The 26,072-nt window shown below is 50.9% G+C and overlaps 11 protein-coding genes across 11 annotated transcripts; 5 read left to right on the top strand and 6 right to left on the bottom strand.

Moving 5' to 3' along the window:
- Positions 1-77: 77 nt before the first annotated feature.
- Positions 78-2,060, bottom strand: IAR55_004982 (uncharacterized protein; the record flags this gene model as incomplete). The annotated part of the gene is made up of 8 exons (XM_066948076.1): positions 78-300; positions 356-562; positions 629-732; positions 792-1,055; positions 1,108-1,224; positions 1,284-1,610; positions 1,691-1,850; positions 1,936-2,060. The coding sequence occupies 8 exons, from the start codon at positions 2,058-2,060 to the stop codon at positions 78-80; spliced, it is 1,527 nt and encodes a 508-aa protein (XP_066801535.1).
- Positions 2,061-2,407: 347 nt separating this feature from the next.
- On the top strand, positions 2,408-3,920 carry IAR55_004983 (uncharacterized protein; the record flags this gene model as incomplete). The annotated part of the gene is made up of 5 exons (XM_066948077.1): positions 2,408-2,755; positions 2,817-2,832; positions 2,898-3,180; positions 3,259-3,665; positions 3,736-3,920. The coding sequence occupies 5 exons, from the start codon at positions 2,408-2,410 to the stop codon at positions 3,918-3,920; spliced, it is 1,239 nt and encodes a 412-aa protein (XP_066801536.1).
- A 489-nt stretch (positions 3,921-4,409) lies between these two features.
- On the bottom strand, positions 4,410-5,317 carry IAR55_004984 (60S ribosomal protein eL24; the record flags this gene model as incomplete). The annotated part of the gene is made up of 4 exons (XM_066948078.1): positions 4,410-4,622; positions 4,837-4,903; positions 5,062-5,150; positions 5,237-5,317. 4 exons carry the CDS (start codon positions 5,315-5,317, stop codon positions 4,410-4,412), a joined length of 450 nt encoding a protein of 149 aa, XP_066801537.1.
- A 539-nt stretch (positions 5,318-5,856) lies between these two features.
- IAR55_004985 (uncharacterized protein) lies at positions 5,857-7,337 on the bottom strand (the record flags this gene model as incomplete). The annotated part of the gene is made up of 7 exons (XM_066948079.1): positions 5,857-6,179; positions 6,258-6,371; positions 6,430-6,446; positions 6,514-6,677; positions 6,732-6,827; positions 6,878-7,096; positions 7,194-7,337. The coding sequence occupies 7 exons, from the start codon at positions 7,335-7,337 to the stop codon at positions 5,857-5,859; spliced, it is 1,077 nt and encodes a 358-aa protein (XP_066801538.1).
- A 432-nt stretch (positions 7,338-7,769) lies between these two features.
- IAR55_004986 (uncharacterized protein) lies at positions 7,770-9,514 on the top strand (the record flags this gene model as incomplete). The annotated part of the gene is made up of 10 exons (XM_066948080.1): positions 7,770-7,794; positions 8,089-8,129; positions 8,329-8,358; positions 8,427-8,480; positions 8,552-8,629; positions 8,698-8,767; positions 8,827-8,997; positions 9,067-9,126; positions 9,376-9,414; positions 9,474-9,514. The coding sequence occupies 10 exons, from the start codon at positions 7,770-7,772 to the stop codon at positions 9,512-9,514; spliced, it is 609 nt and encodes a 202-aa protein (XP_066801539.1).
- A 904-nt stretch (positions 9,515-10,418) lies between these two features.
- Positions 10,419-11,846, top strand: IAR55_004987 (uncharacterized protein; the record flags this gene model as incomplete). The annotated part of the gene is made up of 2 exons (XM_066948081.1): positions 10,419-11,612; positions 11,691-11,846. 2 exons carry the CDS (start codon positions 10,419-10,421, stop codon positions 11,844-11,846), a joined length of 1,350 nt encoding a protein of 449 aa, XP_066801540.1.
- A 283-nt stretch (positions 11,847-12,129) lies between these two features.
- IAR55_004988 (uncharacterized protein) lies at positions 12,130-13,314 on the bottom strand (the record flags this gene model as incomplete). Its single annotated transcript, XM_066948082.1, has 3 exons — positions 12,130-12,871; positions 12,954-13,134; positions 13,203-13,314. The coding sequence occupies 3 exons, from the start codon at positions 13,312-13,314 to the stop codon at positions 12,130-12,132; spliced, it is 1,035 nt and encodes a 344-aa protein (XP_066801541.1).
- A 419-nt stretch (positions 13,315-13,733) lies between these two features.
- IAR55_004989 (uncharacterized protein) lies at positions 13,734-15,254 on the bottom strand (the record flags this gene model as incomplete). Its single annotated transcript, XM_066948083.1, has 5 exons — positions 13,734-14,560; positions 14,621-14,689; positions 14,760-14,858; positions 14,916-15,028; positions 15,091-15,254. 5 exons carry the CDS (start codon positions 15,252-15,254, stop codon positions 13,734-13,736), a joined length of 1,272 nt encoding a protein of 423 aa, XP_066801542.1.
- Positions 15,255-15,693: 439 nt separating this feature from the next.
- Positions 15,694-17,736, top strand: IAR55_004990 (uncharacterized protein; the record flags this gene model as incomplete). The annotated part of the gene is made up of 14 exons (XM_066948084.1): positions 15,694-15,781; positions 15,862-15,884; positions 15,934-15,983; positions 16,046-16,109; positions 16,179-16,306; positions 16,368-16,411; positions 16,466-16,531; positions 16,593-16,618; positions 16,678-16,872; positions 16,932-17,167; positions 17,222-17,455; positions 17,503-17,563; positions 17,616-17,625; positions 17,687-17,736. 14 exons carry the CDS (start codon positions 15,694-15,696, stop codon positions 17,734-17,736), a joined length of 1,275 nt encoding a protein of 424 aa, XP_066801543.1.
- Positions 17,737-17,829: 93 nt separating this feature from the next.
- IAR55_004991 (uncharacterized protein) lies at positions 17,830-19,130 on the bottom strand (the record flags this gene model as incomplete). Its single annotated transcript, XM_066948085.1, has 6 exons — positions 17,830-18,087; positions 18,155-18,343; positions 18,406-18,567; positions 18,632-18,744; positions 18,835-18,991; positions 19,068-19,130. The coding sequence occupies 6 exons, from the start codon at positions 19,128-19,130 to the stop codon at positions 17,830-17,832; spliced, it is 942 nt and encodes a 313-aa protein (XP_066801544.1).
- Positions 19,131-19,552: 422 nt separating this feature from the next.
- IAR55_004992 (uncharacterized protein) lies at positions 19,553-25,856 on the top strand (the record flags this gene model as incomplete). Its single annotated transcript, XM_066948086.1, has 20 exons — positions 19,553-20,086; positions 20,144-20,341; positions 20,393-21,397; positions 21,450-21,896; positions 21,947-22,066; positions 22,114-22,278; positions 22,333-22,446; positions 22,503-22,712; positions 22,767-22,834; positions 22,897-23,250; positions 23,304-23,500; positions 23,550-23,728; positions 23,779-23,843; positions 23,900-24,093; positions 24,159-24,991; positions 25,049-25,089; positions 25,142-25,258; positions 25,316-25,497; positions 25,553-25,592; positions 25,655-25,856. 20 exons carry the CDS (start codon positions 19,553-19,555, stop codon positions 25,854-25,856), a joined length of 5,265 nt encoding a protein of 1,754 aa, XP_066801545.1.
- Positions 25,857-26,072: the final 216 nt, after the last annotated feature.

Below are 26,072 nucleotides of genomic sequence, written 5' to 3' on the forward strand. Positions count from 1 at the left end.
GGACAATTTCTCGTAGACGGTACAAGGTCTAGTCTTAGCATTCCATACATCATATGAATTTCACATGGCATACACCTCTATCTACCTCCACCCCGTCTCTCCGATTCCATCCTTGACGATTCGTGGATCACCACTGCCTCGTCCACCCATGGCATGCTGAACAGATCGCTTCGTCTCAAATCTTCTTCTCTGACACTGCCGCCGTTAAGACCAGTCGTACCGATCTGGTAGCCTAGCATCTGGTCGAGATCTCGAGCTTGTGCAGCGAGCCAGTTGTGAATGAAAGCTCGGGGATTCGCACTGATTAGACAACGTTAGCATGCTTTTCCGTTGAGAAACAGGTTGGCACACTCACGCGAACGATTCGAGGAAATCCCTCTTTTGCTTCAGGTCTCTCGCGAAATAAGCCAACTCGCCAACCTTATCTTCGAACTTGACGATTTCCTTGCCTTCACTGCCCTCGAAGGCCTGCACCAGCGAAGCCATCTTGCTCTTGAGTGGATCTTCCATCTCGATTGGGATGTCGAAGCATTTGTTATGGAAATTGTGGTCCTTATCGACCCTACCCATCGAAACGTCAACGTCAGCGGGTTCTTAGCGTAACCTTGCGCAACATTGCAAAGCTCACTTTATAGTGTATGGGATGATAACGGGATCGGGATGGGCGAGATATCTTGTGGCGAGTTCGGGCAGCTGGTGGAACGGAATAGTATCTTGACCGGGAGGGAATATCTACCACACCATAATACATCAGCTTTCACATTCATTCCCGCTTGTCGTGTTATCTTCACCTTATCCAAACCGCCTACTGGTTTGACGATTGTCCCGTCGTCTTTGTCCTGGGCGCCAGCTACTTTGATGAGTTTCCAAATTGCTGAGACCACTTCTGCTCTCGTTCCTTCTTTCATCGCGATGAGATCCGCCAAAGGTTCCAGCACCTTGAATCGCTCAGGATAATGTTGGACATGAAGGATGATACGACAGTTGACGTTCTGGTCGCCCCGTCTCAGGACTTCGAAACCGTCGAGTGGAGTTGTGACATTTTGAGCATGCCACTGAAGCAAAGCTCAGCCGCTGGCTACTTGAGAGCTTACAAGATGCACTTACCTCGACTATGTTGCCTTCTGGGAACGTCGGCGCTTCACGGTTATCGAACTCGATGACAGCTGAACGTAAGAACGTCGTGAATTTTCGTTTGGTCTTGTCCAGTCTCGTATTTCCGGACTAGCCCCATGTCTCATCAGCACGGTCTCCCTTGTCCCCTTATATCACGTTGAACTCACGTCCAACAGTCTCCCCTCAATCTTCAAGACCCATCCAGCCACTCCCTTCCCAGTATTGACATCAACCCCAACATCAAGCTGTCCATTGGTGCCTTCTGCGGGAAGAGTCGGTTTCACCGCACTCTCCGCCATCACTATATCTTCCGCAGTAGGAGCAGCCGCAGCGCTCTCAGTTGTATCCGCCAAGGCAGGTGTTTCCCCTTCTCCACCATTTTCTGTTGTAGTCAGGAGCGCGTTTTCAGCAGCAGAAGGAGCATGCTCTTGCTCTTTCTGCCAGGGTTGATCATGCGCTGTGTTCGAGATAAAAACACGTAGTGTTCTCTTCACCTAAAAACACAATTCATTGACCCATCAGTGACCGTTTCCACAGATTAGGACGACGAGGCAGGAAGGTCAATTCGACTCACTCGTTGGGGTCGACCTAGAGCATCGTTGATTTCTGCTTTCTTGCGCAATATCGTCCAATCAAGCTTCTGCTCAATCTTCATGAGCTCGGTGAAGGCAGGAGAGTCAGGTACGAGGGATGCGAGGACATGAGGCGGAGGAAGTGGTGGTCGAGGATGTTTCCTAGATATAGACTCTCAGTACCATCATACACATACGTATTGAAGGTATGCTCGGGAGATGCAAGGTAGAGAGGATATACACTTACAATCTCCTTGTTGATTCGGGATCACCCTCAGGACGTCTCTTGAGTTCTGATCCTGGTCCAGAAGGGTTAGGAGGAGCGGCCGTAGGGTTCGGAGGATGAGATGGTCCAGCTTGCGGTGTGTTCATCGCGGCGTATCGTTCTGTGTGGACAATAAATGAGAATGGATCGATGGGTGAGTAGGAATGGACAGTCGTCGACAGATTGGGAAGATGAGGAAAGAAGAGTGTTGTGACGCGAAGTTGTGATGTTGGCTTGAATTGGAGGTTTCGTTACCCTGAATCGTAATGTTTGTACGAGATTTGTAGTCCTCATTACAATATCCAGCTCGTGTTTACCGTTGTCGAATTACAAAATTCAATCTAATCTAAGTCACTTGCATCGCTACGCTCGCCGATCCCTTCGCAACATTTTTTGGCAGAAGATCCATTGACAACCACTGAAACATATCATAGCAACATCCACAATCCCAGCGATGGTCAAAGCATCTTCGTCAAAGGGGTCCAGACCTGTTATTGGCCAAGTGTCAAAACGAGAGCGAGAACCATCACCAGATGACAGTCTACTCGATATTGATTCCGAAGTGGATGAATTTGCCCAAGACTATGCGTCAGGTAGTGGCAGTGGGACAGATCAAGACGACGACAACAGTGATTCGGAAGAGGGCTCGGAAGATGAGGAGGTGGAGGGAAATGCGAGATGGGAGCCTGACGAGTGGAATGAGGATGGGGATAGTGATGATGACAGCGGGAGTGGAAGTGGGAGTGGGAGTGGGAGTGGGAGTGGGAGTGAAGCTGAGGAGGATGATAACGCTGCTGAACTAGTGAGTGATCTGAATGCTGTGCTCAGTGGGACGGACGTGACAATACTGAAAGCCACCGTAGCGTCGATTGCAGAATGGTGAGCTCGGGGTGGCACCTCGATAAGACTCGTTGAGGTACCCACTAATCAAACGCCGCAACCAGATTTGACCTCCCTCCCTCTTTCCACTCTTGCCAAAGCGCAAAAGGCTCTTGGATCACGAAAAGGATCCAGCTCGTCCTCGAGTCCCTCCTCGTCCAGCAAAGAAGAGCGATTGCAAGCGATCAAAGCGAAGCTAGCTCAGATGCAGAAGGGGAAAGGGAAGGCTGTCGACGTATCTGTAACTACAATCGATCGATCCGCGCAACATGGACGAAGCGACTCGAGTGACGATGACGATGATGGACCCGAAGGTCAATCGTCTCTCAAGAGGGGAAACAAGCATGCGTGAGTCACATACAATCTGGCGTGCACGAGGTCCGCAATGTGCGATGTGAAAGAATACTGATGGAGAAGAATATACAGCCCCACAGCTATGAGTACGAAGAAGCAGGTCTCAAGAAATCGACAAGTCGTAGACGTGCACAAGCCCGAACGTCGAGATCCTCGATTTTCCTCCGTCTCAGCTGGCCAAGTCGATCCTCATCTCCACTCCCAATCATATGCCTTCTTACCTGGAATGCTGCGTGAAGAGGTCTACAAACTACGCAAAGCCGTCCAGGTGGCTGCTAAAGCTGAGAGGACCTGTCCTTGGGCTGAGAAATCTGCTCGAACGGCCGAGAGGGAAAGGCTGGAGGATCAGTTAGGGAAATTGAGGACGAAACTCGTCAGACAGGAGAGAGAGGAGATGGAGAGGAACGTCTTGGCTTCTGCTAAGAAAGAAGAGAGGGAAAAGAGAGATCAAGGAAAGGGTGCATGGTACATGAAGAAGGGTACGTTCGGTCCCATCCTCATACATCCCGGTCGGTGGCCAAGCTGATGGTGTTGGTTTTTGTACCTCAGGCGAGAAACGAGATCTGTTGCTCAAAGCCCGATTCGAGACTCTCGAGAAGAAAGGAGGCAAGACAGCCGTCAAGAAGGCTATCGAGAAGAAACGGAAGAAGACTGCAAGCAAGGAGAAGAAGAGCAGACCGTTTGCTAACGGGGAGAGTGGGATGGGCGGTGATGCTAAGAGACGTCGGGTCTGAGTGTAGCATAGCGTATATAACGATTCGTATGATGCGGTTCTCACGAGCAATGCTGGCGCTCAGTATTCAGAGATCACTCCCTGGAGCAATAGTTCACAGCGGACTGAAGCGTTTCTGTCCCAAGAACCGTCGACGAGTACAGGTGCTCAGCAGCAAGTGTACTTTCTGAGATTGTTCAGCAGCCAAGCGGACCAATGTTAGACACAGAATGGGTATCTGCAGCGCGATAGGTCCAGCACAACGATCTTCCCAGGTCGTTTCTGATCCGAGTTCAAGACGTCCTTCAACCTCTGGCATCTTCGCCAACTGCACTGCCTGACGTTCTTCCCCTTTCAAGCCATCTCAAAAAGCTCCGTACACGACGCAGACGGTCGGAATCGGAACGCTGTTGCCACCTCTCACACAACTCGACATTATGATCTCTCATCAGAATCCATCCATCCATCATCATCACAAGAACCTAGCAATGATAAATGACCTTGAGGTTTTTTAACGACCGCCCTTACCGGCACCTCCCTTCATGCTCTGCTTGGAAACCTTGGGGACGTTGGCGGCACCGCCCTTGGAGGCCTTGGAAGCCTCCTTGTCTCGCTTCTCGGTCTTGGCCTTGGTGATGGCGGCTTGACGAGCAGCGGCTCGGACCTCGGGCTTTGCGGTTCGCTTGGCGAGAATGGAGGCGAGATCGGCACCGACAATTCCTCGCTGCGGTTCGAGATAATTTAGATCAGTCAAACATAGTTCCTCCCTTCGTTTCGGCGATCTTCCAGCGCACATCCCCCCTTCCTGATCAGGGATCATCCTCCTCCTCCTCCTCCTCCTCCTCCTCCTCCTCCTCCTCGACTCTGCACTATTCTTGTCCACGACCCCAAGTCCCAATCACCCAACCTCCCCAAGCTTGACCAAAACAAAAACCCACCTGGACCTTGACGTTCTTCCTAGACCTCTTCTTGGCGACCTCCTCGGTGATGCCCTTCTTGTGCATCCTATTCTCATCCAACCGTCATTCCAGCGTCAGATAATACATCGAGTAGAGATCGACAGTCGAACCGGAGGAGGAAGAAGAAGAAGAAGAAGAAGGGATAACCAAAGCTTGACATCAGCACGAATCATCCTCTTTGAGTTCCCTTCCATGAGAACACACCGTCGGTAGACCTGGGTCCAAGCGATCTTTCGAGGGTTCTTTCGTTGGAGGAAAAGAGACTCGGACTTGGAGTTGAGGAATCGGAAGGTCTATCAAAAGTAGTTGAGGGTCAGCATGTCAATCACCATATCTCCACTGCACATTGCGCTTTGACTGAACAAAACAGCAAACACACCTTGGAGTCACCTCTGACGTAGACCTTTCCCCTGGAGGGGTAGACCTTGTACCCCGAGAAATCACACCTGTCGACACGCATTCTGTGGTACAGAACAGAAACTCCTCTGATCAGCAACGTCCTTTCCTGTTATTCGGTAGTTTCGAGATTGTCGTCGGGCGCAGGCGCAGGCGATGGCGATGGCGTTGTGTTGAAGGCGAAGATGGAGGACGAACGACTCACGTTGCTGTATGAAAGATGGGTCAGTTGGTGGCTAAGAGGGGAACAAGCTGCGAAAAGTGGATGATCATCAAATCAAGTACAGCAAGCAGCAAGCAAGCAGCAGGTTGCTAGCATCCGACGAGTGGTCCGTTGGTTCGTTGCACCAGAGAATCCTAGGGCAGAGAGTAAAGAGAGAGCGTCAGCAAGCAGATTGGAGGTGCCACAAAGCGAAGTCTAGGTCAACCTCCGGAGATATCTCCGTTTCGGAGTTTAGCATCCCAGCGTTTGTTAAGACCGATTGCCACGATATGTCCAGAAGTGTACTCCCCCCGGATGCATCTACATTTTAGGTGATATATGCATACAACACGATGAATATCTCTCCATATACGGCTTGTCGTCCATGTCAATAATTGTTCCTATGCACTCAATTTACTCTGTCCCAATTCACTCTCCAGTCCTTGCAGAAACTCATCCGCTTCTTTCGCTCGCCTCTCAGCTCTCAGCCTTTCCACCTCCTTCTCGCCTCCCAAGAGCTTGACCCGCTTGGCCTCGATCATCGCTTTTCTCTCGTCCATCTTTCTCTTCTTTGCTTCTTGAGCAGCGCTCATTCCTCTCCGCTGAGCCGTCTCCGCACGCGCCTTCTCCGTCTCGCTTCGTTGTGCGTCCAACGCAGCCATCTGTTCTGCACGTTTCTCTTCGTCCAATGAGAACTGGTATTGTCCCGCTCCTTTCACTCGCACTGCGAATGAAACGAGGCGGGATCAGCTCCGGCTCGAGTTCCAATCATCTCGTAAGATGGGATACAATCGTCACAAACCTTCTTTCGACGCATCGTAGTGATGAGCACGAGCTTCTTCCTCCGCTTGCCGATATTTCGCTTTGATGGCATCGGCGTCCGGCTCGTACACCGGGAAGAAGGCTTGGTCTCCGTCTATATAGTGTTCGCATGAGCTTGTATCAATGGTACTCTCAAGTGTGTGTGTACTCACGTATCACCTTTGATTGCCTGCGTGAGCCGTAACATCCCTGTCAGCCTTGAACGTCCAGATCGTGGGATACCAGTATCGACGTACAGCACTTCGGCATACGCCGAATTCTGCTCTCCACTCGGCATCATTGGGCGATCTTTCGCCTTCAGCGCTTCTGCCTCTCTTGCCTCTTTCCGAGTCCCAACTCTTGTACGTCCCATTTCGTCGACATATTCCACTTTTGTCAAATCTTCTTCGTCATCGTCACCCTGAGGACTGAGTGTCAACGCGTTAGTTCGTGAGATGAAACGACATTCCCTCACCTCATAGTCAGACCATCGACTCCGAGCCGGTCTGGCCGATTCATCCTCGTCCGAAGATCCATCAGAATAATATTCTTCCTCCAACTTTCGGTCAAACTGGCAATCATTTCCATCAGCTCAATTCCAAGCCTGCCGCGCGCACTCACGTCAATCACCGCCTCCGCCATCTCCTTCTCTGTCAGCCCCGAATAGTCTCCCTTCTTCAATTGCTCATACTTCCTCGCTTTCGCCTTGAGGATCTCTCTACGTTGTTCTTCGGTTGGTCCATCGATATCAAAGAAGTTGCGCCGTTTCGCATCATTTCGAGCTTCGGCTGCGAGTCTCTTGATGAGACCAGGTGACGGTCTATCGAAGGGGTCTTTGCTCTGTAGCAAATCAAAAGGACGATATCAGGGTCAGTATGCCTCTGCTTGAAACCAGCGGGCAGCATGGCATCGATACGAGATAAAACATGATATGCACCTTTTCCAACAGCTGTCTACGCGCTTTGTTGCCCTTGACAGGTGCTTTGCCTTCCTTTGCGAACCTATCTGCATGTTCCGCAGTGATCGCCTTGAGTTCGAGCAAGGTCGCCTGGGATATATTGGATGGACCTGCGTTGGACATGGTTTTCTTATCTGGATCTGTTGTGACAAACGGATGGTTGAGTTGAGATGATGTAAGTTATGTACATGGCGATGACGTATAAGGGTGTGTGTATGTGGGTGGGTGGGTGGGTGACTGTTACGAGTGCCACAAGCGGGGAAAGCGGTGATCGCGATGAATAGTGAAACCCGCGTAATAACCAATGACAATGACCAATGACCAATAACCAACAACCAGTAACTTGACCTCACCCAACAGCCTCCCTTTCCCCCCCTCTTTCGTCACAGATCGCGCGCAGCACACCACCACCCCGCACTGTCTGTCAATCGACTCTTTTTCCATTCTCCTCTCATTCCTTCTCTTCTCTCCTTTCTTCTATAGTCTCTTTTTCCCATCAAACTCATCCCTCTCAACCATACAAAAAAGAAACAGAACATAATCAAATCAGCAACAATGGCCGCTGCTAAAGTTTACGTCGGTGCGTGTTAGATCCATCGATCCATCGATCACCACGCTCCTTCACCACAGCGACACGTCAGTCCTTCGGCGATGGTCGCTGGTTGGTCTTCTGCATCGTTCGAGGATCTATATCTTGGGCCTTGCTTCGTAGTTGGGTCCCGGAGTCTGTCTCAAAACCAGATAGAAAGAAGAGACAATTACATGGTGTCCTCGAACGATGCATACTACATTAATGGAAACGAAAGAAACACCTTTTATGGTTTGTGGTATGGGGGTGGACCTGACTTTCGGCTCTTCTGTCGTCTCCTCATAGGTAACCTCTCTTGGAACACCAACGATGATATCTTGCTCCAGGTTCGCTCTTTTCTCGTCTTGTGCCTATGGTTCTTGCTTACGTCTCGTTTCCTTCTAATTATCTGTCTCTGTCGCTCCTCGGTCCAATTGCCTGGCTTCTACTATCACTTCTGGTCTGGTCTGGCATCTGGCTCGCAACTCTCGTCTCGTCTCGTCATCGCTTGCTTCGATGTGTCACACCGAATCTCCGACGCAATAGACCTTCTCCGCTTACGGACAAGTCGTCGACGTTCGTTTGTTTTCCTTCATTGATCCCTCCACAGGAGTCAGACCTAAGACGCACGTTTCTTCTTGCAGTGTATCGTCATGAAGGACCGAGAGACTGGCCGATCCAGAGGTTTCGGTTTCGTCGTGTGTATCTCATCCTTATCTCCTGTATTTCAGTGATCCATTCTGATTTCGCGCTGTGCGATCGATATCAGACCTACAACTCCCCCGCTGAGGCTGAGGCCGCGATCGGTGGTATGAACGAGCAGGAGCTCGACGGTCGACGAGTCCGAGTAAGTTGCATCCGTCGATCATTTCGTCAAACTCAGACCGGTCCCTGACGGGTCCATACTACTTACAGGTCAACATGGCGAACTCCAAGACTTCTGGTGGCGGTGGTGGTGGCTACGGTGGTGGCTACAACTCCGGCTGTGAGTAGGAATGATCGGTACTCCTGTGAAGTGTGTTACTGATCACGGTCTGGGAACAGACGGTGGTGGTGGCCAAGGCGGTTACGGTGGTGGCCAAGGCGGCTACGGCGGTGGTCAGGGTGGTTACGGCGGTGGCCAAGGCGGTTACGGTGGTGGCCAAGGCGGCTACGGCGGTGGTCAGGGCGGTTACGGTGGTGGTCAAGGTGGCTACGGTGGTGGCCAGGGTGGCTGTAGGCTCTATTCCGCCTTCAACCGCTCTCAGAACGGAATGTGCTGACATATTTATCCTCTGCTCCCAGACGGCGGTCAGCAGGCCAGCTACGGTGGTGCCCAAGGTGGCGCTTACGGTGGCGAGCAGGGTAAGTCTTTCGCTTCCAAATCCAAGTGTGCATCCTTCTCGGTAGCCTGACTCGGGTTCCTTCTATACTCTCACTGCTGGTTGTATATCTGTCTGATCGTCGTCTCATTCTGGACTCGTATCATTCCGGCCTCTACCTCGCTTCCGTTGTATCTCGGTTTCGTCTCCCGTCCTGTCGGTCGAACTCTGTGATTCTCGATCGCGCGCTTTCGGTCTCCGGGTCTTTATCACGCTGGTGTACCCCTTCTAGCTTACGGTGGTCAAGCTTACGGCGGTCAAGGCGGCTACGGTGCTTCATGATCTGTTTCTGTTATCGGTGAAATATGCTGATTTTCACCCGATTCACAGGTGGCGGCCAAGGTGGTTACGGTGGCGGTCAGCAATACTAAGCATTTCGTGGGTGTTCGACGTCGTTCAATACGGCGACAAGTGTTGAGGCTAATCAGTCATGCTTCGACCAGGCTAGTATCGCGTATCCCATTTCAAGCTTTCCTCTCGACACCTCTTGATCCTCTCTTTCTTTCCCTTCCATCTTCAGTCAAGTCTGTGCAAAAAATATGAATTGAGAAGTCAAAATTTTCTTTACCTTCTATCCTTTCTTATGCGATCACTCGACCAGTGCAAATTCCAGTAACAATAAAACCTCCCCAGAGTCTTCACCCTTACGCTTTGCTAATTTACATCAAACATTCCTGTATGTCTTTCGCTTCGCGTGTCCGTCTTCCGATCTCCGATCTCCGTTCGTTATAGTGACAATTCTCTATTGGCGACTTTGATGTATCATCATGGGCGACTCACGATCTGTCTGACAGTATGTGTTTCAATCAGCTGCACGATTAGACGTACATCGAGAAGCGTCATGGGTGTTCTGTTGCAACGCGTTTGCAATTCTGAGCTGAGATGTCCCTCTTGGAAGTGGCTCATGAACCCGATGACAAGGATGGTTACAGATGTGGCACTACGATCATCGGTTGGTCGTGGCTAATCCATTTATACAGTAGTTGGCTGATCACGGCCAGTCATGTTTCAAAAGCGATGTTTATCTTTCAAGGCTTGGTCATTGGCTCGATACTATCCTCTCAGCTCGTTATCTTCTGCAATTGAGGAGAGCAGTAAACGGTCAAATGTTCAATGCATCTCAAGAAACTAAATCAGACCACTCTCTGATCTCCGCTCGCAGCTGCCTAACATCAACGTTGACGACCAACTTGTCCAATTTCTTAGAGGAACATATAGTCAGCGTCAACAGTCAGGTGATATCTACAGACATAGCGACGAGATTCTAGGTCCACAATGATTTTCGTCATTGAGGGAACCTCGGGCTCTGGAGGAGGCGTGACAATCACCCCTTCGTCCAATGGGGAACGGATCCTAGCGACTCTCACCCATCCACCTTCAATTTCGACGGCCAAATCAAGTCCAAACACCGTTCCGAGTACTCATACATCTCCAATCAGCCGTGCTCTTGTGGCCACCAACATCATCGAATCGACAGACTCTTCTCGACCCACCTCCGATTCCGCTGACATCAACTCCGACCCCACGTCATCTGGTGGATACAACAAGACGGGTCTCATCATCTGCGCCATCGTCTTCTCGCTCATCGCCCTTGCCGTGTCCGGCTGGTCCATCAGAAGATGGCTCAGTCGTCGATCTCGTCAACGGGATTTACTCTCATCTGACGATGAGGCAGGGCCAGGAAGAGGAGGAGGAGGAGGAGGAGGAGGAGGTGGTGGTGGTGGAGGGGAGAAGGAGAAAGGTAGATCGTGGAGAAGGAATTCGTCAATGAGGATACCGGAGATGGAATTCGTTATCAAGGAGAAAGCGGAGCAGAAAGAACGACAACAGCAACAGCAGAGACGGTTTTCATCGGGAACGAATCTTGAACAGAGGAAGATGTCTGTGCTTGGTCTAGGAGCTGGGAGAGAGGGAACGATTGATGGAAGGAGAAGATCGTCTTTGTTTTTGGTTGGTGAAGTGAACTCTTCTTCTGAACCCATTGTTATGGCACCAGGAGCGATAAGTCCCCCGACAAAGCCTCCCACGTCGACGACGACACAGCTCTCCACTCAACTCTCTCCGGTCCCTCAACAATCTTCCGATCTCATCCTCAATCCACCCATATCCAGTCCGACATTCACATTCACATCCAAACCCAAACCCACACCTGTGCCCAACATCCCGTCCCCTCAAACCCGACTATGGATCCCTTCCCCGCCGCCTCCCTCACCGCCAACACTCCCTCCGACGCCGTTCGTTCCTCCATCAGAATTCGGCGATTCCCAAATAGGAGTGGCTACGACGACCAACTCCCTTCCGGCTAGTAGTAGCAGGTCCGCGGTGGCGGTGGAGACGTATCCCTATCCGGCGAGGACGACGGTACCTCATTCGAGCTCAGATAGAGAGGTTGGTCCCCAGACCAGTGTGAATGAGGACGCAAAGGAAGGACAACGCGGACAGAATCACGTTCACCGCAAAGCGAACGAGGTGAGTGGAGTCCGTATACTTGGTTCTGAACATGGTACCATCTGGGACCGAGCTGATACCTCGTGGCATCGTGAGTAGAAAACCACCGACGCCCCATACACGTTGCCGCTGCAAGAGAACACGTCAGCTTTCATTCCGCTCTCACAAATGGCCTTAGAAAGGAAAGAGCCCAACTATCGCAGTCCTACCGAGTCTCTCTATGTGTGTTATGACGACGTTCAAGAAACGGAGTAGTTGATCGAGGGAGAGATCGTTAGTGATCAGAACATCTATCATCAACCCATTCGATCTTGACGTCTTGTCAGGTCAGTCAGTACTTGAGGCCAATTCTCGTACCAAGCTTTGAAAGCCGCTGCAGCCAGACCGTAGCATGTATGATACCTTTACATATATATCCTACTCGAGACCGAGACCTGGAGACGCGTAATGAATCGCCATTGAAACGAAATCATCTACATGATCTCAATGCTACCCCCCTTTGACATGTATCAGCTTGTCTTGTTGTTTGTAGGATCCTCTACAAGCTCTTCTCAAAATCCATCAACTTGGTGACAGCCTCCTCCTTTTCCAACAACGCTCCTTGCTCGGCGGTGAAGTCGAGAAGTGGTCTCCTCATCCTTTCAGAAGGGTATCCGTTGTATTTCTGGAGGTACCACTTGGTACCTGCGATACCTGCTCTGAAGAAGGATTGGTCGGCGCCGGAAACGAGATCTTGCAAGGCGAGAGTCTTTTTTAGGTCCGTAGGGGAAGGTGCTGAGTCGGTAGCGAGTTTGTAAGAGAGCTCAAACAGCTTGGCGAGGGACTTGGGGTAGATGTTGCCCAAGCCCATGATGGCTCCGTGACCTCTTCCACCGAGAACGGCAGGAGCGAGGAAGTCGGCGAATCCACCGAGAGTGACAAATTGGGGAGCGGTCGATGACTTGCGAGGGGCGAATGAAGAGGTGGCGGTCTGTGCGGTGATTCGAGTGAGTTTACCGACGGCTCCACAGGTGAGTTTGACACCGCAGATGTTGAGTCCCTCTTCGGCGATGGCGTTGATGATGTCAGAGTCAAGATCGATACCACCAGCCGCGCCGGGGAAGTTGTAGATCATGACAGGGAGAGGAGAAGCAGCTTGCACATCAAGGAAAAAGGTCTTGCAAGCGGGCTTGGTCATGGCTCCAGCAAAGTAGCCAGGGGGAATGACAATGACAACGTCGGCACCTGCCTCAGCGGCGAGTTTACTCAGTCGGATGGTCTGACGGGTAGAGTTACCTCCGCTGTACAGTCAGGGCGACGCTCGTCAGCAATCAGTGAACCACACTATACCTTCACGCGATTCTTTCTTTAGGCCGAACTCACGTTCCAGCGATGATGATAGTGTCGTACAAGCCAGCCTCGTCGAGAGCCTTCCTGGTCTCCTTGAAAAGGGTGAATCGCTCGTCGTCGGTCAAGTGGAAAGCCTCTCCCATAGAACCGCAGATGACGGGCTGCATCCCAGCCTTGGCGAGAGTGACGACATGCTTTCGGAAGGTGTCGAGGTCTGCCAGTGGTCAAAATGTCAGCCACTCACATTCAACGATACGTTTGGACGAATCGATGAGGACTCACCAAGCTCCTCGTTGGCATCGAAGAAAGTGGGGATAGGGGCCCAGACTCCAGGCTTCAAGACTCGGGCGTGGGAAGCACCGTTTCCGTTAGCGGTACCGTTGGCAGAAGGCATTTTGATGATGATGGTTTTGGATGTTGGAGATGGCGTTGGCAGCTGGCTACGAGTGTACTGGATATGCGAGATATGATGGTTGTATGGACGAAGTGAGAGGGAAAGAAAGAGACGAATAATATTTGATCAGGTGGGTTACCGTTTACACGGCGCAAGATCCATCCGGACCAAAACGAGGGGGACCAACGCGTTATCACCGGCCCGATCAGTCCGGAAGTTCCGACGGCCCGGAAATCTAGCCCTATTATCATTTATTTGAGCCTTATTTAGCATGCTGCTTGTATACAAGCGAGACCAGATATAAAATACAAATACCAATTGAATGCATCGGTCCGTCTTCGGCAAGGTATCTACCGGGTAGGTGTCCATCCGTTGGTGCGACACGAGAAAATGCTCGGTGGTCATGCATTACGAGGTGATTAAACGTCTATACGAGCTGTTGCAGCACCGACATCAGAGATTTCCGTCCCACCACCACCACCACCACCCCGTCCTCCACCTCGACGACCTCCTCTGCCGCCCTTCGTTGCGCCTTCACCATCGACGTTCCTAGCCAGGATTTCCATCACTTGACCTCGACCTGATCTGTCCTTACCGCCTCCGCTATCCCCTCCGCCGCCACGTCCTCGACCTGCACCACCTCCGCGTCCTCTGCCTCCAGATCCACCGCCAGCGACCCCTCCTGCCGCTCCTTTCCCACTGCCACGCCCTGCAGGTCCGACTCCGTCAGTCTTACCTCCCGCCGGGCTCTGAGTTCTTTGTGTTTGGCCGCCGGACAATGATGGCTTACTTCCCCTTTGACCAGATGAATTCGCTTGACTCGTCGCCTTTCCTGCTTGTGGCTTCTGCTGACCGCCAACGCTGTGACCCGTCGGAGTTTGATCCTTGTCATTGCTGTTATCTTTCTCCTTGTCCTTTGCACCCTTCTTTTTCCCTCTCCCACCACGTTTGCCCTTGTCACCTCCTGCCTGACCAGGTTCCGGGACACTCGGACCTGAAGCAGTGGCTATGACCACTTCTCTTCCTTTCCCAGCTACCATGATCGGACCTGTATTGGCTTGCGTGGTGCGTTTCGAAGCTGCAGCTTGGACAGAAGCCAAAGCCGCTGTTCGTCTCGCTGATTCAGTGGCAATGGACGACGACTGTGCTGATTTGGAAGCTCCCTTGCCTTTGCCTTTCGAGCCAGACTTGGCATGAGCGCGGAGGTATTCGATGAGTGGTGTAATCGTGGGCTGGGGTTGAGGGACTGTGAGGACACGGTCTGTGTCAGTGACAGCATCATGCGAGACGGTCGACCAGAACGTACCAGACACTTCAAGAACAGGCTTGGTTGGAGGAGCATTGAGACTTTCAATGTATGACAGGTAATCGGGATCTAGGCATGCAACGGTGTTATCAATCATGAATCATTCACGTAGCCGGCATCGTTTCTGTCCCGAGCATACCTTCGTCTATGGTAGCTTGTCGAGCGTCAGCCTTGACCTTGGCCTTGTAAGGTGTTTTTTGAACGGGTGCATATTCCACCACAGCTTGAAACTCGGCACCTTAACATCCCATCAGCTCGGCACTAAGGGAGATGAACCCGGGGAGAGATAGCTTACCTGTTTTCGATTTGAAGACATGACCATCAAAACCTCTGTGAAAGTTGACTAGTGCTTCGGGATTAGCCATGAGCACATATGCTCGAGAATGAACCGAGTGAGAACCATAGCTCCTACAGTGATGAGTCGGTGTCAGCAATTCGCAGGTCACGGTGAGGGATCGGTTGCAACGCACCCATCACTAGTTTTGCCCTTCACGTATCGTTTCCACAAGCATGTTTCGTCGGTGATCCAAGCTGATACGGATCTCCAAAAGATGTCCTCGGGGAGGGTGGGTGGTAATCGACGTATGACGAGCTTATTGCGAGCCGCCGCTGTGGAAGATGACGAGGTAGCCATGGGCGGAGGCCAAGTTTGGGAAAGAGTGAGGGAGATTAGATGTCGTCAAGTGCACGCGCGTTGCGTGAGCCTCGGTCCAGTAGGGTGGCTCAGTCGTGTGTCGTAGAGCTCTGTCAATGATGACCGCTTTCGTTGTGATGAGCTGCGAGTAGTGAAATGCATGCTTTGGCCACTCGAACAGGATCAAACGGACACAAATCGTAAACCAGATAGGTGCGAGATAGGCGTGCGTCCTTTCCCATTCCTGCTTCGGCTAAATGAGTGGGAGTGAACCGGCACCGAGAGTACTTGACCAAGTTACAAGATTGTTAACTTACATCTTTGATTGATGTCGTGATCCAGGTTCTGTACACCTCTTCCTCTACTCGACAACCACCCTCGCACCAAATTCTCCTCCTCCAACCCCAAAATCAGCGACACTACACCCACTCAACGCAAAATGACGGCTCTCAGAACGCTCCGACCCGCTCTGCGGCAATCGGTCGTACTCATCGGCGGACCAGTGAGCAGCAGAAGGATGGCAAGCAGTGAGTATCGTAAAGTCCCTCGGGCTGTATCGTTCTGCTACTGGGACGGAAGCATGCTGAGGCTCATTCCGTATATACAGCATTCGCAAAGTACGATTGGGAGGTGAGTTGTTGCACCCATTCGGACATAGTCATATCTGATCTCGTAGTAGGATCCTTTAGATATGAAATCGCTATTAACTGAAGAAGAACAAGCGATCCAGTGAGCTTCCCTACTGAATTGTGATCAGAGAAAGTAGCAAAGTAGCTCATGAAGCTCACTAGCGAGACGGCTAGATCTTTTGCTCAGGAGAAACTTCTCCCTCGTGTTGTCGAGGCATATCGTACCGTAAGCCGAGCTTGCTGCAGGATGACTTGAGGTCAATCATAGACAAAGGCTGATCGCTTAATACTACAGGAAGACTTCGATCCCGCCGTTATGCAAGAGATGGGTGAGCTTGGACTGCTCGGGGCTACGATATCAGGGTACGGTTGTGCAGGAGTGTCGAGCGTTTCATACGGTCTTATTGCGCGAGAGGTCGAACGGTATGACACGAAATTGGCAACACCGCACTTCTCATAATCATAAAGCTCATATGACTTGTAGTGTTGATTCTGGTTACCGGTCAGCAATGAGCGTGCAGTCCTCACGTAAGTGTCGAGATACCATGAAAATATCTTTGAGGTTTGGCTGAACATTCGCAGTGGTCATGCACCCGATCAATGAATTTGGAAGCGAGGAGCAGAAAGAGAAGTACCTGCCACAACTTGGTTCGTTAAATCCAGTGGGTTTAGTGGTCAACTGCTTACCTGGTCGTATCGCTTGGCGCAGCTTCCGGCAAGATGATAGGATGTTTCGTAAGTGACTTCCTCGAAACACTCCCCTCAGGTCCATATTCAACATCATTGTCTCCTAGGGCTTGACTGAGCCAAACCATGGCTCAGATCCTTCATCGATGGAAACGACAGCGACCAAGACTTCTGATGGATGGGTGCTGAACGGAAGCAAGACCTGGATCTCGAATGCTCCGGTCGCCGATCTTTTCGTTGTTTGGGCCAGAGTCGTGGAAAATGGAGAGAAAGGGAAAGTGAAGGGCTTCTTGGTGGAGAAGGTAAGTATGGCCATAGCAGTCAACAATGGTGATCTGAGACTGACTGCCTGAATACGTAGGGTACATCCGGACTCACCGCACCGGCTATAAAGAACAAGCTAGCGCTGCGAGCTTCGATCACCGGGTCCATCTTTCTCGAAGATGTTAAACTACCTTCCGATGCGTTGTTGCCGAAATCTGGGGGCTTGGGTTCGCCGTTTTCGTGCTTGAACAACGCACGATATGGTATCAGCTGGGGTGTGATGGGAGCTCTGGAAGATTGTATTGCTCGTGCGCGAGACTATGCTTTGGAAAGGTATATCGACCTTGCCATCTATCCACGAACGAAAATTGACGTAGTCCTCCCCAGGAAACAATTCAACCGACCACTTGCATCTTTCCAGCTCGTGCAGAAAAAATTGGCAGATGCATCTTCAGCGGCCACTCTCGGTCTACTTGGTTCTCTGCAGCTTGGTCGACTGAAGGACAAGGGCACTTGGGTGCCAGATATGGTATCCATGATGAAAAGGAATAATTGCGGCGCGGCTCTTGAGCACTCGAGAGTCTTACTTGACGTTCTGGGAGGTAATGCCTGCAGTGACGAGTGAGTGATAAGGGTGGAATGATGGACGAAGGTTGAACTTTCTCTAGATATCACATTGGTCGACACGTCGCAAATTTGCAAGTTGCGAATACCTATGAAGGCACACATGTGAGTGCTTTGTCCTCGCTGGCCGGTCAAAACTGATCAAAGAATCATTCAGGACATTCACGGTTAGTCTGGCGACTAGGTAACGAATTCAGAATTTTTGAAGCTGACACTATCTCCTTGTAGCGCTCATTCTCGGCAAGGCTATCACAGGCCTGCAAGCGTTCGCAAACTAATGTCGTAGATCAACATTGCATATACATACCACCATCATGCTCTTCAATGCAATAATTTTTACAAGTCTTACTAGTGCTGTGCTCCGTATCGGATCAGGACAACCTTTCGCTCTTTCCGCCTGTATTGTCATCTAGTCTGAAGTTGGAGGCAAGGTCGTAGATACCCAAGAAGACTGCTCCGCCCATCGATATCGCGAATGTCCTTGGAACCCATCCTTTGAAGAGCGCTGAAGGGCCTTCGTTGCGGAGGATGGCCAGTAGTCGTGGAGGGAAAAAGAGAACGGATGGGGATGGTTGTCGTGGAGGAGGTATGCCAGAAGCTACTTCAGCAGCGGTAGCTTGTACGGAGGTCTGATAGTTGTTCACGTGGTCAACTTGTCAAGAAGGATGAAGGAATGGAAACAATGGATTCACGTACTCTGGCTTCCAACATGACTCTTGTTTTGACCACATCTAAGGGTGTAGTCAAAGCAGCCGCGATACCTCCAGCGACCATCCCGCATCCCGCAGCTTCATACGACGTCGGTCGTCTCCCATCTAAGTAATTCCGGGACAGGACCGATTTGAGATATTCATAAAGTGGGAATTGAATAGAAGTGAATGGGATCTGTAGCATACAAGTCAGTCCACAGAGTGCTACGAAGCAGAACACGGTGTCCTGCGACTTACCTCCCGAGCGATCGTGATGCCGAAACCACGATAAAACCCTCTGATACCCTCAAATTTCATCGTGCTCATAGCAGAATGGAGACTCCCCTTCCCTTGTCCGTATGCTGCCGTCTGTGTACGAGACTTGACTACTTCGGTAGGTACACGAATGAGACATGAGACCTATAATACCAGCTGTCAGCTAGAGAAAAACTTTATTACCACAGACAGCTGAGCATGAACTCACATATTCCGCTCCGGATGCTGCGATCATATGTGTCAACGCTGGATTCGTTGAGAAGAAGTCGATCTTGGGTAATCTGGATTTGAGCGCTTCGTAGGTGACAAAGAAAGCAGCAGCTGAGAAGGAAATCAATTCAATCAGTATGTGACCTTCCGGGGCTTGTCCACAGCAAGTGCGGTGGACCATTGTCACTCGTGATCACTCACCACCCGGAGCGCTACCCATTCCTACACTCCCCACACCGCTGTATACACCCTTGAATCCACCGGATTTCCAAAAGCCAGCAGTCGACTGGATGCGTGTCTTGACTGTATCAAGAGGGAAGAACATGAAGTCGACGGCGATACCTGATATAGCCCCGGACTATGACAAGCACCATCAGTGAGAATGAACAAAGGATCTCAACGGTACACATGAGATGAGGAGGACCAAGACCCACAAGCAAAGCTCTCTGAGGGGTCGGAGGTGGCTTCGCCGGGTATGCCGTTGATGCTTCTGACATGTCGATGCGATTGTTCCTGTTCAAGCCGTATCAAGCGATGGTGAGCGGCAGACATGAAAGGGTGAAATATAGAGATGCGCTCACCATCAAAGCCAAAGTCAACCTATAATTCGGCCGGACAATCGAAATCGAAGACAACGACAACTGAGGAGCCCCGCATTCGGAGATCCGTATCCTCGCGTGCCTATTCCCATTCACGTCAACCCGGCATAGTTCCTGATCTATCGCCACCGTACAGGACGATTCTCTGGGCTCACGGGTGGACAATCCATTGCATCAACAGTCATCTCCTGCTCATCAACAACCAACCACCAGCACTTGCACGCACTATCCGAGCATCGTTTCCGAGGATAGCTGTCATGCTTTTCGTGCCATCATATTCTCAGACGGACTGATTCCTGCTCAGCCTAGCTTTATCCGTCATGGCTGAAGACGCTTTGGGTACCGCTCGAGGTTTCTCGGTGTCTCATCAGCGGAACGTCCTCGAGATCGACTTTGAGGGAGTAATCACCGCATCCGCATTCCTCACTATCCAGCCGAATAACCCCGCTCTTCGATCTCTGTATCTTCACGCTTCGCCTCTTCTTCAGATCAACAATGTAACTCTCTCCTCACCGACAGCAACCGAACCACTTCTTCCGACGCCTGCCTCCTTCACTTTGGTCAATCCATTCCAGCCGTTACCGACCCGCGAGCCACCCATAGATATCAGATCGCATCCTGAGATCAAGAGGAAAACATGGGCGGCAACAGGAGAACGGGACGAAGGAGAGTTGTCAATATCGGTCTCAGGAGGGTGGGTGCGACTGATAGAGTCACAGATCATGGGAGGGCAAGGGACTACCCAGGTCGGATTCGCTCCTATTCATGTACAGATCGACTACCAATTGGTACTGGGCGGAAGCGTGGTCGAAGGGATCGTCTTTAGACGGCCAGGCGATGGCGGTGATGAGTACGTGAGTAGATGGCTTCGCAACAAATGCTCAATTTGAGTACTAATGATCCTCGGATAGCAAATACCGCACATGTTCCTCTCTCCAACGACATATGATGCCGCAAGGATCTGGACACCATGTGTTGATAGTCTCTGGGAGCGATGTACATGGGAACTGGAATTCATTGTCCCTCGCTATCTTGAAGGCGGAGATTCAACTTCAGACGATGCTGCTTGCCCTGTGATGGTGATCAGCAGCGGCGAATTGATGGAACAGGTAATATACTCTTCTTCTTGGCCGTCGCAAGTGCTGATTCGGCCCACATAGATAACGCATCCGCATGACCCTCACAAAGTGATCTTCTACTACCTTCAGACGAATCCGACATCCGTTCAGCACATTTCGTTCGCCGCAGGTCCTTTTGAGTTGCACTGTGTGTCTGGCGAAGAATCCCACAAGCCTATTTTGGCTTTCTGCCTCCCTGGGGATGTCGACATGCTCAAGCACTCGACCGCGTTCCTCCCCCGAGTCATGGCCTTCGGTACTGAATTGGGATCATATCCATTCACCGACTTCAAAACGGTCTTCGTCAATAACCCGCGCCTCGAATGTTCAACCTCAGCGACCCTTGCGATTGTCTCGTCTAACCTGCTTCACCCTCCCACGATCATCGAGCAGGCAATGGAAATTCGACAAGTATTATCGCTCGCTTTGATTCAGCAGTGGATCGGGATCAATATCATACAGCGTACTTTTGCGGATACATGGATCGTGAATGGATTGGCTCTCTACATCCAAGGGCAGTTCATCCGCCATCTTCTTGGCAACAACGAGTATCGCTTCAGATTGAAAAAAGATATAGACCGGTGTGTTCAGTTAGACCAAGGATCCAGATGGCCGCTCTGTGTTCCCGGGATACTCGATCCACCTGACGCTTCGACGACCGCTTTCATCAATCTCAAAGCCCCGCTTGTATTGCATATTCTGGACCGACATCTAGCTAAGACCGGAACCTCCCTTGGACTGTCGCAAGTCATCCCGAGGGTATTCGTCGCAGCGTTATCGGATGATCTAGTAGGCAACACATTGACAACACAGTACTTCATCCGTCAATGTCGCAAAGTGTCTGGTCTCGACCTACAGTCCTTTCAAGATCAATGGATCTTTGGTAGTGGATGTCCACGGCTGGCAATTCGCACCAACTTCATCAAGAAAAAGTTCTTGGTAGAGTTTACGGTCACTCAAACCCAACCTGCCAGTGATGCGCTCAATGGCATAAGTGACAAGCAGAAGAAGGTAGCTGTTTGGAAACGGCCTACCCAATTCTTTGAGGTTTGTTTATTCGTCCAGTTCTTGGCACGATACTCACTGACTTCTCTACCAGGGGAGCTTGACCGTTCGGATACACGAAGCTGATGGAGCACCGTTCGAGCATCTTGTGGACATCAAGACCAATCAACGTACTTTCCCTCTTCCGTTCAACACAAAGTATAAAAGGACACGTCGATCAGGTCATATCGCAGCCCGGTTCAACAAAATGCAGGATGCAATCAACAACGAAGATGACGAGGATGAGGCGCAACTGCAAGCGGCAGATAGAGCGGGCACGTTCGCATACCCGCCGTGGGAAGACGAAGCAGAAAGAAGGCGCTGGAAGGTCGCCGAATGGGGCGAGGAGCAGGCTGACCAGGTTTTGAGCGAAGCAGGAGGTTACGAGTGGATTAGGATCGATCCTGATTGTGAATGGTTGGCAGCTGTTGACTTTGTGGAAAAGCCATGGTGTTGGATCAGTCAGCTACAAGGTGATCGTGACGTTATTGCTCAGCTCGAGGTGAGTTCACCTTTGCGTGTACACAGGTCCACAAGCTAATCAAAATGAAGGCAATCAACCGTATGCGGGTGTATCCCTCTCCAGTCGTTGCTAGTGAACTGGCAAGAACAGTGTTGGTCAAGAATTACTATTACCGAGTTCGCATGGAAGCTGCACGGGCTTTGGCAGCTGTGGGTCCCTTCCCCAAGGTATCTGAAGCCGCTAATTCGCTGAATAGTACAATATATCGGAGTGCGATTACATTGGGTATTTCCTGGTGATGAAGCTTTTCCAGACGCTATACTGTCATCGTCCAGTAGATCCCGATGTCGAAGTCCCAGACCTCGATTGTCGGCCGTTACCGAACGACTTTTCGAATCTCCCTGATTATTTTGTGAAAAAGGTAAGGACAAAGCACGCATGAAGCCTGGGATGTAATACTGAACTCTCCATCAAGAGCCTTTTGGCTGCGATGGCCGACTTGAGAGATCCATCCACGAGAACGGTATGGCGTAATGTCAGGACCACACTCCTTGAGGTACTTCGTCTGAATGATAATGCTGGCAACTCAGTATGTCCCTTTTCATTGAATGTGGCATAGAAACTGATGTGATCGTGCAATTTCAGTGGTCTGATTCGTACTATTTGGCGGCTTTGATCACCGCAATTGGCAATGCCTTCACAATGGGCGCTGGTAACCAGAATTCGCTTGACGAAACCGAAAAGGAAGCAGAGCAGACATTGCTGAAGAATGCTATGGGAAATGTCGATAGGGCAATGACAATGGACAGACTAGTGCCCAGCTATCATAACCTTGTTACTAAGGCTGGTCTTCAAGTAGGTCCGCCGTCATGCTTCGGGTGCTCCGACTGTACTGATGACTTGTCGAAGTCTCACATCAAGTCTGTGCTTGCTGGTCAACGGACAAACGATCTGAGATTGCTTTTGAGCTACACCCGGTGTGTCTCAGCCGTGCCTCTTTGTAATCATGAGCAGAATTCTGACTGACGGCCATTCTTAGAGAGGGAAATTTCGAGCCCATCAGACTGGTGGCCTTTGATGGTCTGCTGTTATGCAAGCCTCCTGGTCGAAGTGCTGCTCTGGACAAGTATCTCCTCGAGGTGATCAAAACAGACTTCTCGCTAACAATTCGGCGGCATGTCGCAAGAAGTTTGTCGGAGTCCATCTTGATCGCGTTGGCGTTGGGAGATATTCCCGGAGCTGTCCCACAACCTGCAATCGTGGACGTCAACAACGACACCGATCAAGCGAGAGAGCAGAGGTCTGAGAAACAGGACAATGATATTGTGAAAGCTTTGAGAAAGGACTACGCGAAGAAGATGGACGCAAAACAGTTGATACAGGACAGCTTGATGTGAGTGACAAGCTTAGCAATGTGATTGCCAGCTGAATCAGCAGACCGCTTAGCGAACATTTTGTCATGCCTGATCCGGAAGTCCGTCTTGCGTTACTCAAAGTCGCAGAGATAATCGCATCGAGTACTTCCGAGCCTCTACCTGGCAACTTAATCACGATTCAGACTCCGACGGTTGAAACTCCGGCTCTGATGACGCCGAAGATTCGTTTGAGCATGGGAAGTGCGGACATAAAGCCTGACTCACAAGGTAAGCGCACTTGTAAAGCTGGAACGATATCTTCTGACATGCTTGCAAGGTTATGGCTTCCCCGTGATGGACAATGCACCACTCGCTCCTACACCCGTCAAGATCGTTCTGAACCAAAATGCGGTTTCCAATCACTCGTCGAAGAAGAAGGACAAGGTACCAAGGCAGCAGCGGCGTGGATTGACAGATACAGATTTCAAGGCGATCACGATTGCGCTTGATAAAGTGGTACGCCTCTTTCTGCTCAATGACGCTGCGACTGCTGACGAGTTGCACAGCTCCAACACAAGACTAGCCTCTTTTTCCGTCAGCCGGTCGACCCTGTTCGCGATGCGGCGCCAGAGTGAGTGAGGTTGTGGAAGTCGCGTGGTGCCTAGGCGTTGATCGACGACTTGATAGCTATCTCACCGTTATCAAACAGCCCATGGACCTCTCGACTGTTCGAGCGAAGCTTGACAACGGCATGTATGCCACTCGACAGGAGTTTGTCGCGGACATCCGCTTGATCATTGCGAATTGCTACACATATAATGTCGCGCCTACAAGTCCCGTGCGCAAGGCTGGGGAAGCATTTGAAAAGGTCTTCGACAGCAGTAAGTACCTACACAAGATACGATGGGATATTGTCCGAATCATCGTTGACAGGAAGTTGTGTTAGTTTGGATGAAGACCGAACATACGTTGAGTTCTTCTGCTGCTTCTGCACGTCGTGAAGCTACAACGTCCTCGTCCGATGTCCGATCCGTGGTGATGCTACCCCCATCACGATATGTAGAGGCTGTAAGCGTAACGAAGCCCACCGCCGTGAAATTGAAGGTCAAGCCGCCGAAAAATGTCACCATCGACACGACTGTGCATGTTCCCCCAATGGCCCCGCCGCCGATTCCCCTTGCAAAGAAAGCAGCTCCCCCACCCAGCCCCGATCGGCCACCAGTCCCGCCTTTCACGGCGGAATCATCTAGGGAGAAGCCAAACAAAAAACGCAAGTCGCCAGTGAAAAACAGTCGAAATGACTTGGACGATATATTGGGTGCGGAAATAGACGCGATAGAAGGTCGACCCGTCAAGGACTCTTTCGATGAACTCCTTGAGCCACTGCCAAAACCATCGAAGAAGATCAAATTAGCACCGTCGCGCCAGTCACCCGAAAAAACATTAGATAGCCGAAGCTCATCCACTCCTGCGCCACCACCTGTCGATCTAAAACCAGTAATTAAGTCACTTCCCAACCCTGTCACAAAGAAGGCCAAGTCTAAAACCCCGGGCGACTACATTTCGGTATCTCCAGCTCCGCCTCAAAGGGCTTCGCCGTCTCTGTCGACCATTTCCAAAGAGGTAGGAGCCTCGCCTCTTATTCCAATTGAGGCATACCCGACACATCCTCAGCCCCCTCCAGACCTGCCTCCTACGACTGAGAACAACGGGTCAATAAAGATGAAACGTGCAAAAGCTTTATTGGCCGCACTGCTGAAGGAGCCTTCGTCCATCATCGCAAGTCTAATGCGTCATCCTCTTTCACGCGTGTACAACCGGCTGACTATTTTGTAGTTTGTGAGACCCGTTGATCCGATCGCTGACGGTTGTCCAACGTGCGTAGTTCGTAACCTATGCTGAACCATGTGACTGCTAATTCCCTTACAGATATCTCGACGAGATAAAACACCCGATGGATTTTGGCACAATTGGCAAAAAGCTTGACCAAAAGAAATACCGCTCCCTTGGGCAATTCGCACGCGATGTCGAGCTTGTTTTCGCCAAGTAGGCTTTCCTTTGTTCTTCCATTGCAAGCTTATTTGTGCTGACACAAGCCATTAGCTGTCGACAGTTCAATCCCCCAGGAGAGATTACTGCATGCGCCGACGCTGTCGAGGCGGTGTACTGGAGGGAATGGCCGAAAGTCACGTCTACCAAGATGACCAACGATGAGAAGAAGGCGATGATCTCGCTTCTCAACCAGACTCTCAAGAACCCTCTCAGCGAGTGGTTCCGATTGCCAGGTAAGTGTTTATCATTGTTGTTGAGAGCGAGCAAGTCTGACGAAGGTTTTTGTAGTCAATCCTGTCGCACTGGGGATCCCGGAGTACTTTGATATGTGAGTGAATTCCGTCTTCTAAATCGCCAACGGAAGTTGACAATTCCTCGTGCCTCGTGCAGCATCCCTGAGGATGACGCCCGCGATTTGTCTCTGATTAAGGCCAAGATGGACAAAGGGCAGTATCAGTCAGCGAAACAGGTGGACGAGGATGTCGAACTGATGTTGGAGAACGCTAGGGTTTTCAACGGGGATGGACCCGTTGTGGATGCGGCGAACGTGTTGGGCAAATGGTGGCAGAGTCAGAGGTCGAAAATGGAGTAGTCCTAGTAGCGCGGAACAAAAGGCTTTGGCGGCCCAATTGCATGTATTCGTATTCGCCTCCTCACATCATCATGTCATGTTGAACAGCGATGTTTCTGTAGCCACACCAGAGACAGTACTCTTATATGATCCCTTGTGAATTGGAGCATTTCCACATACTTCGGGATTAGTAGATCCACCGAAAAGACCTGGAAACAGGATTCGCCACATTCACAT

The sequence above is a fragment of the Kwoniella newhampshirensis genome, chromosome 9 (assembly GCF_039105145.1).
Source record: "Kwoniella newhampshirensis strain CBS 13917 chromosome 9, whole genome shotgun sequence".
NCBI classification, from domain to species: domain Eukaryota; kingdom Fungi; phylum Basidiomycota; class Tremellomycetes; order Tremellales; family Cryptococcaceae; genus Kwoniella; species Kwoniella newhampshirensis.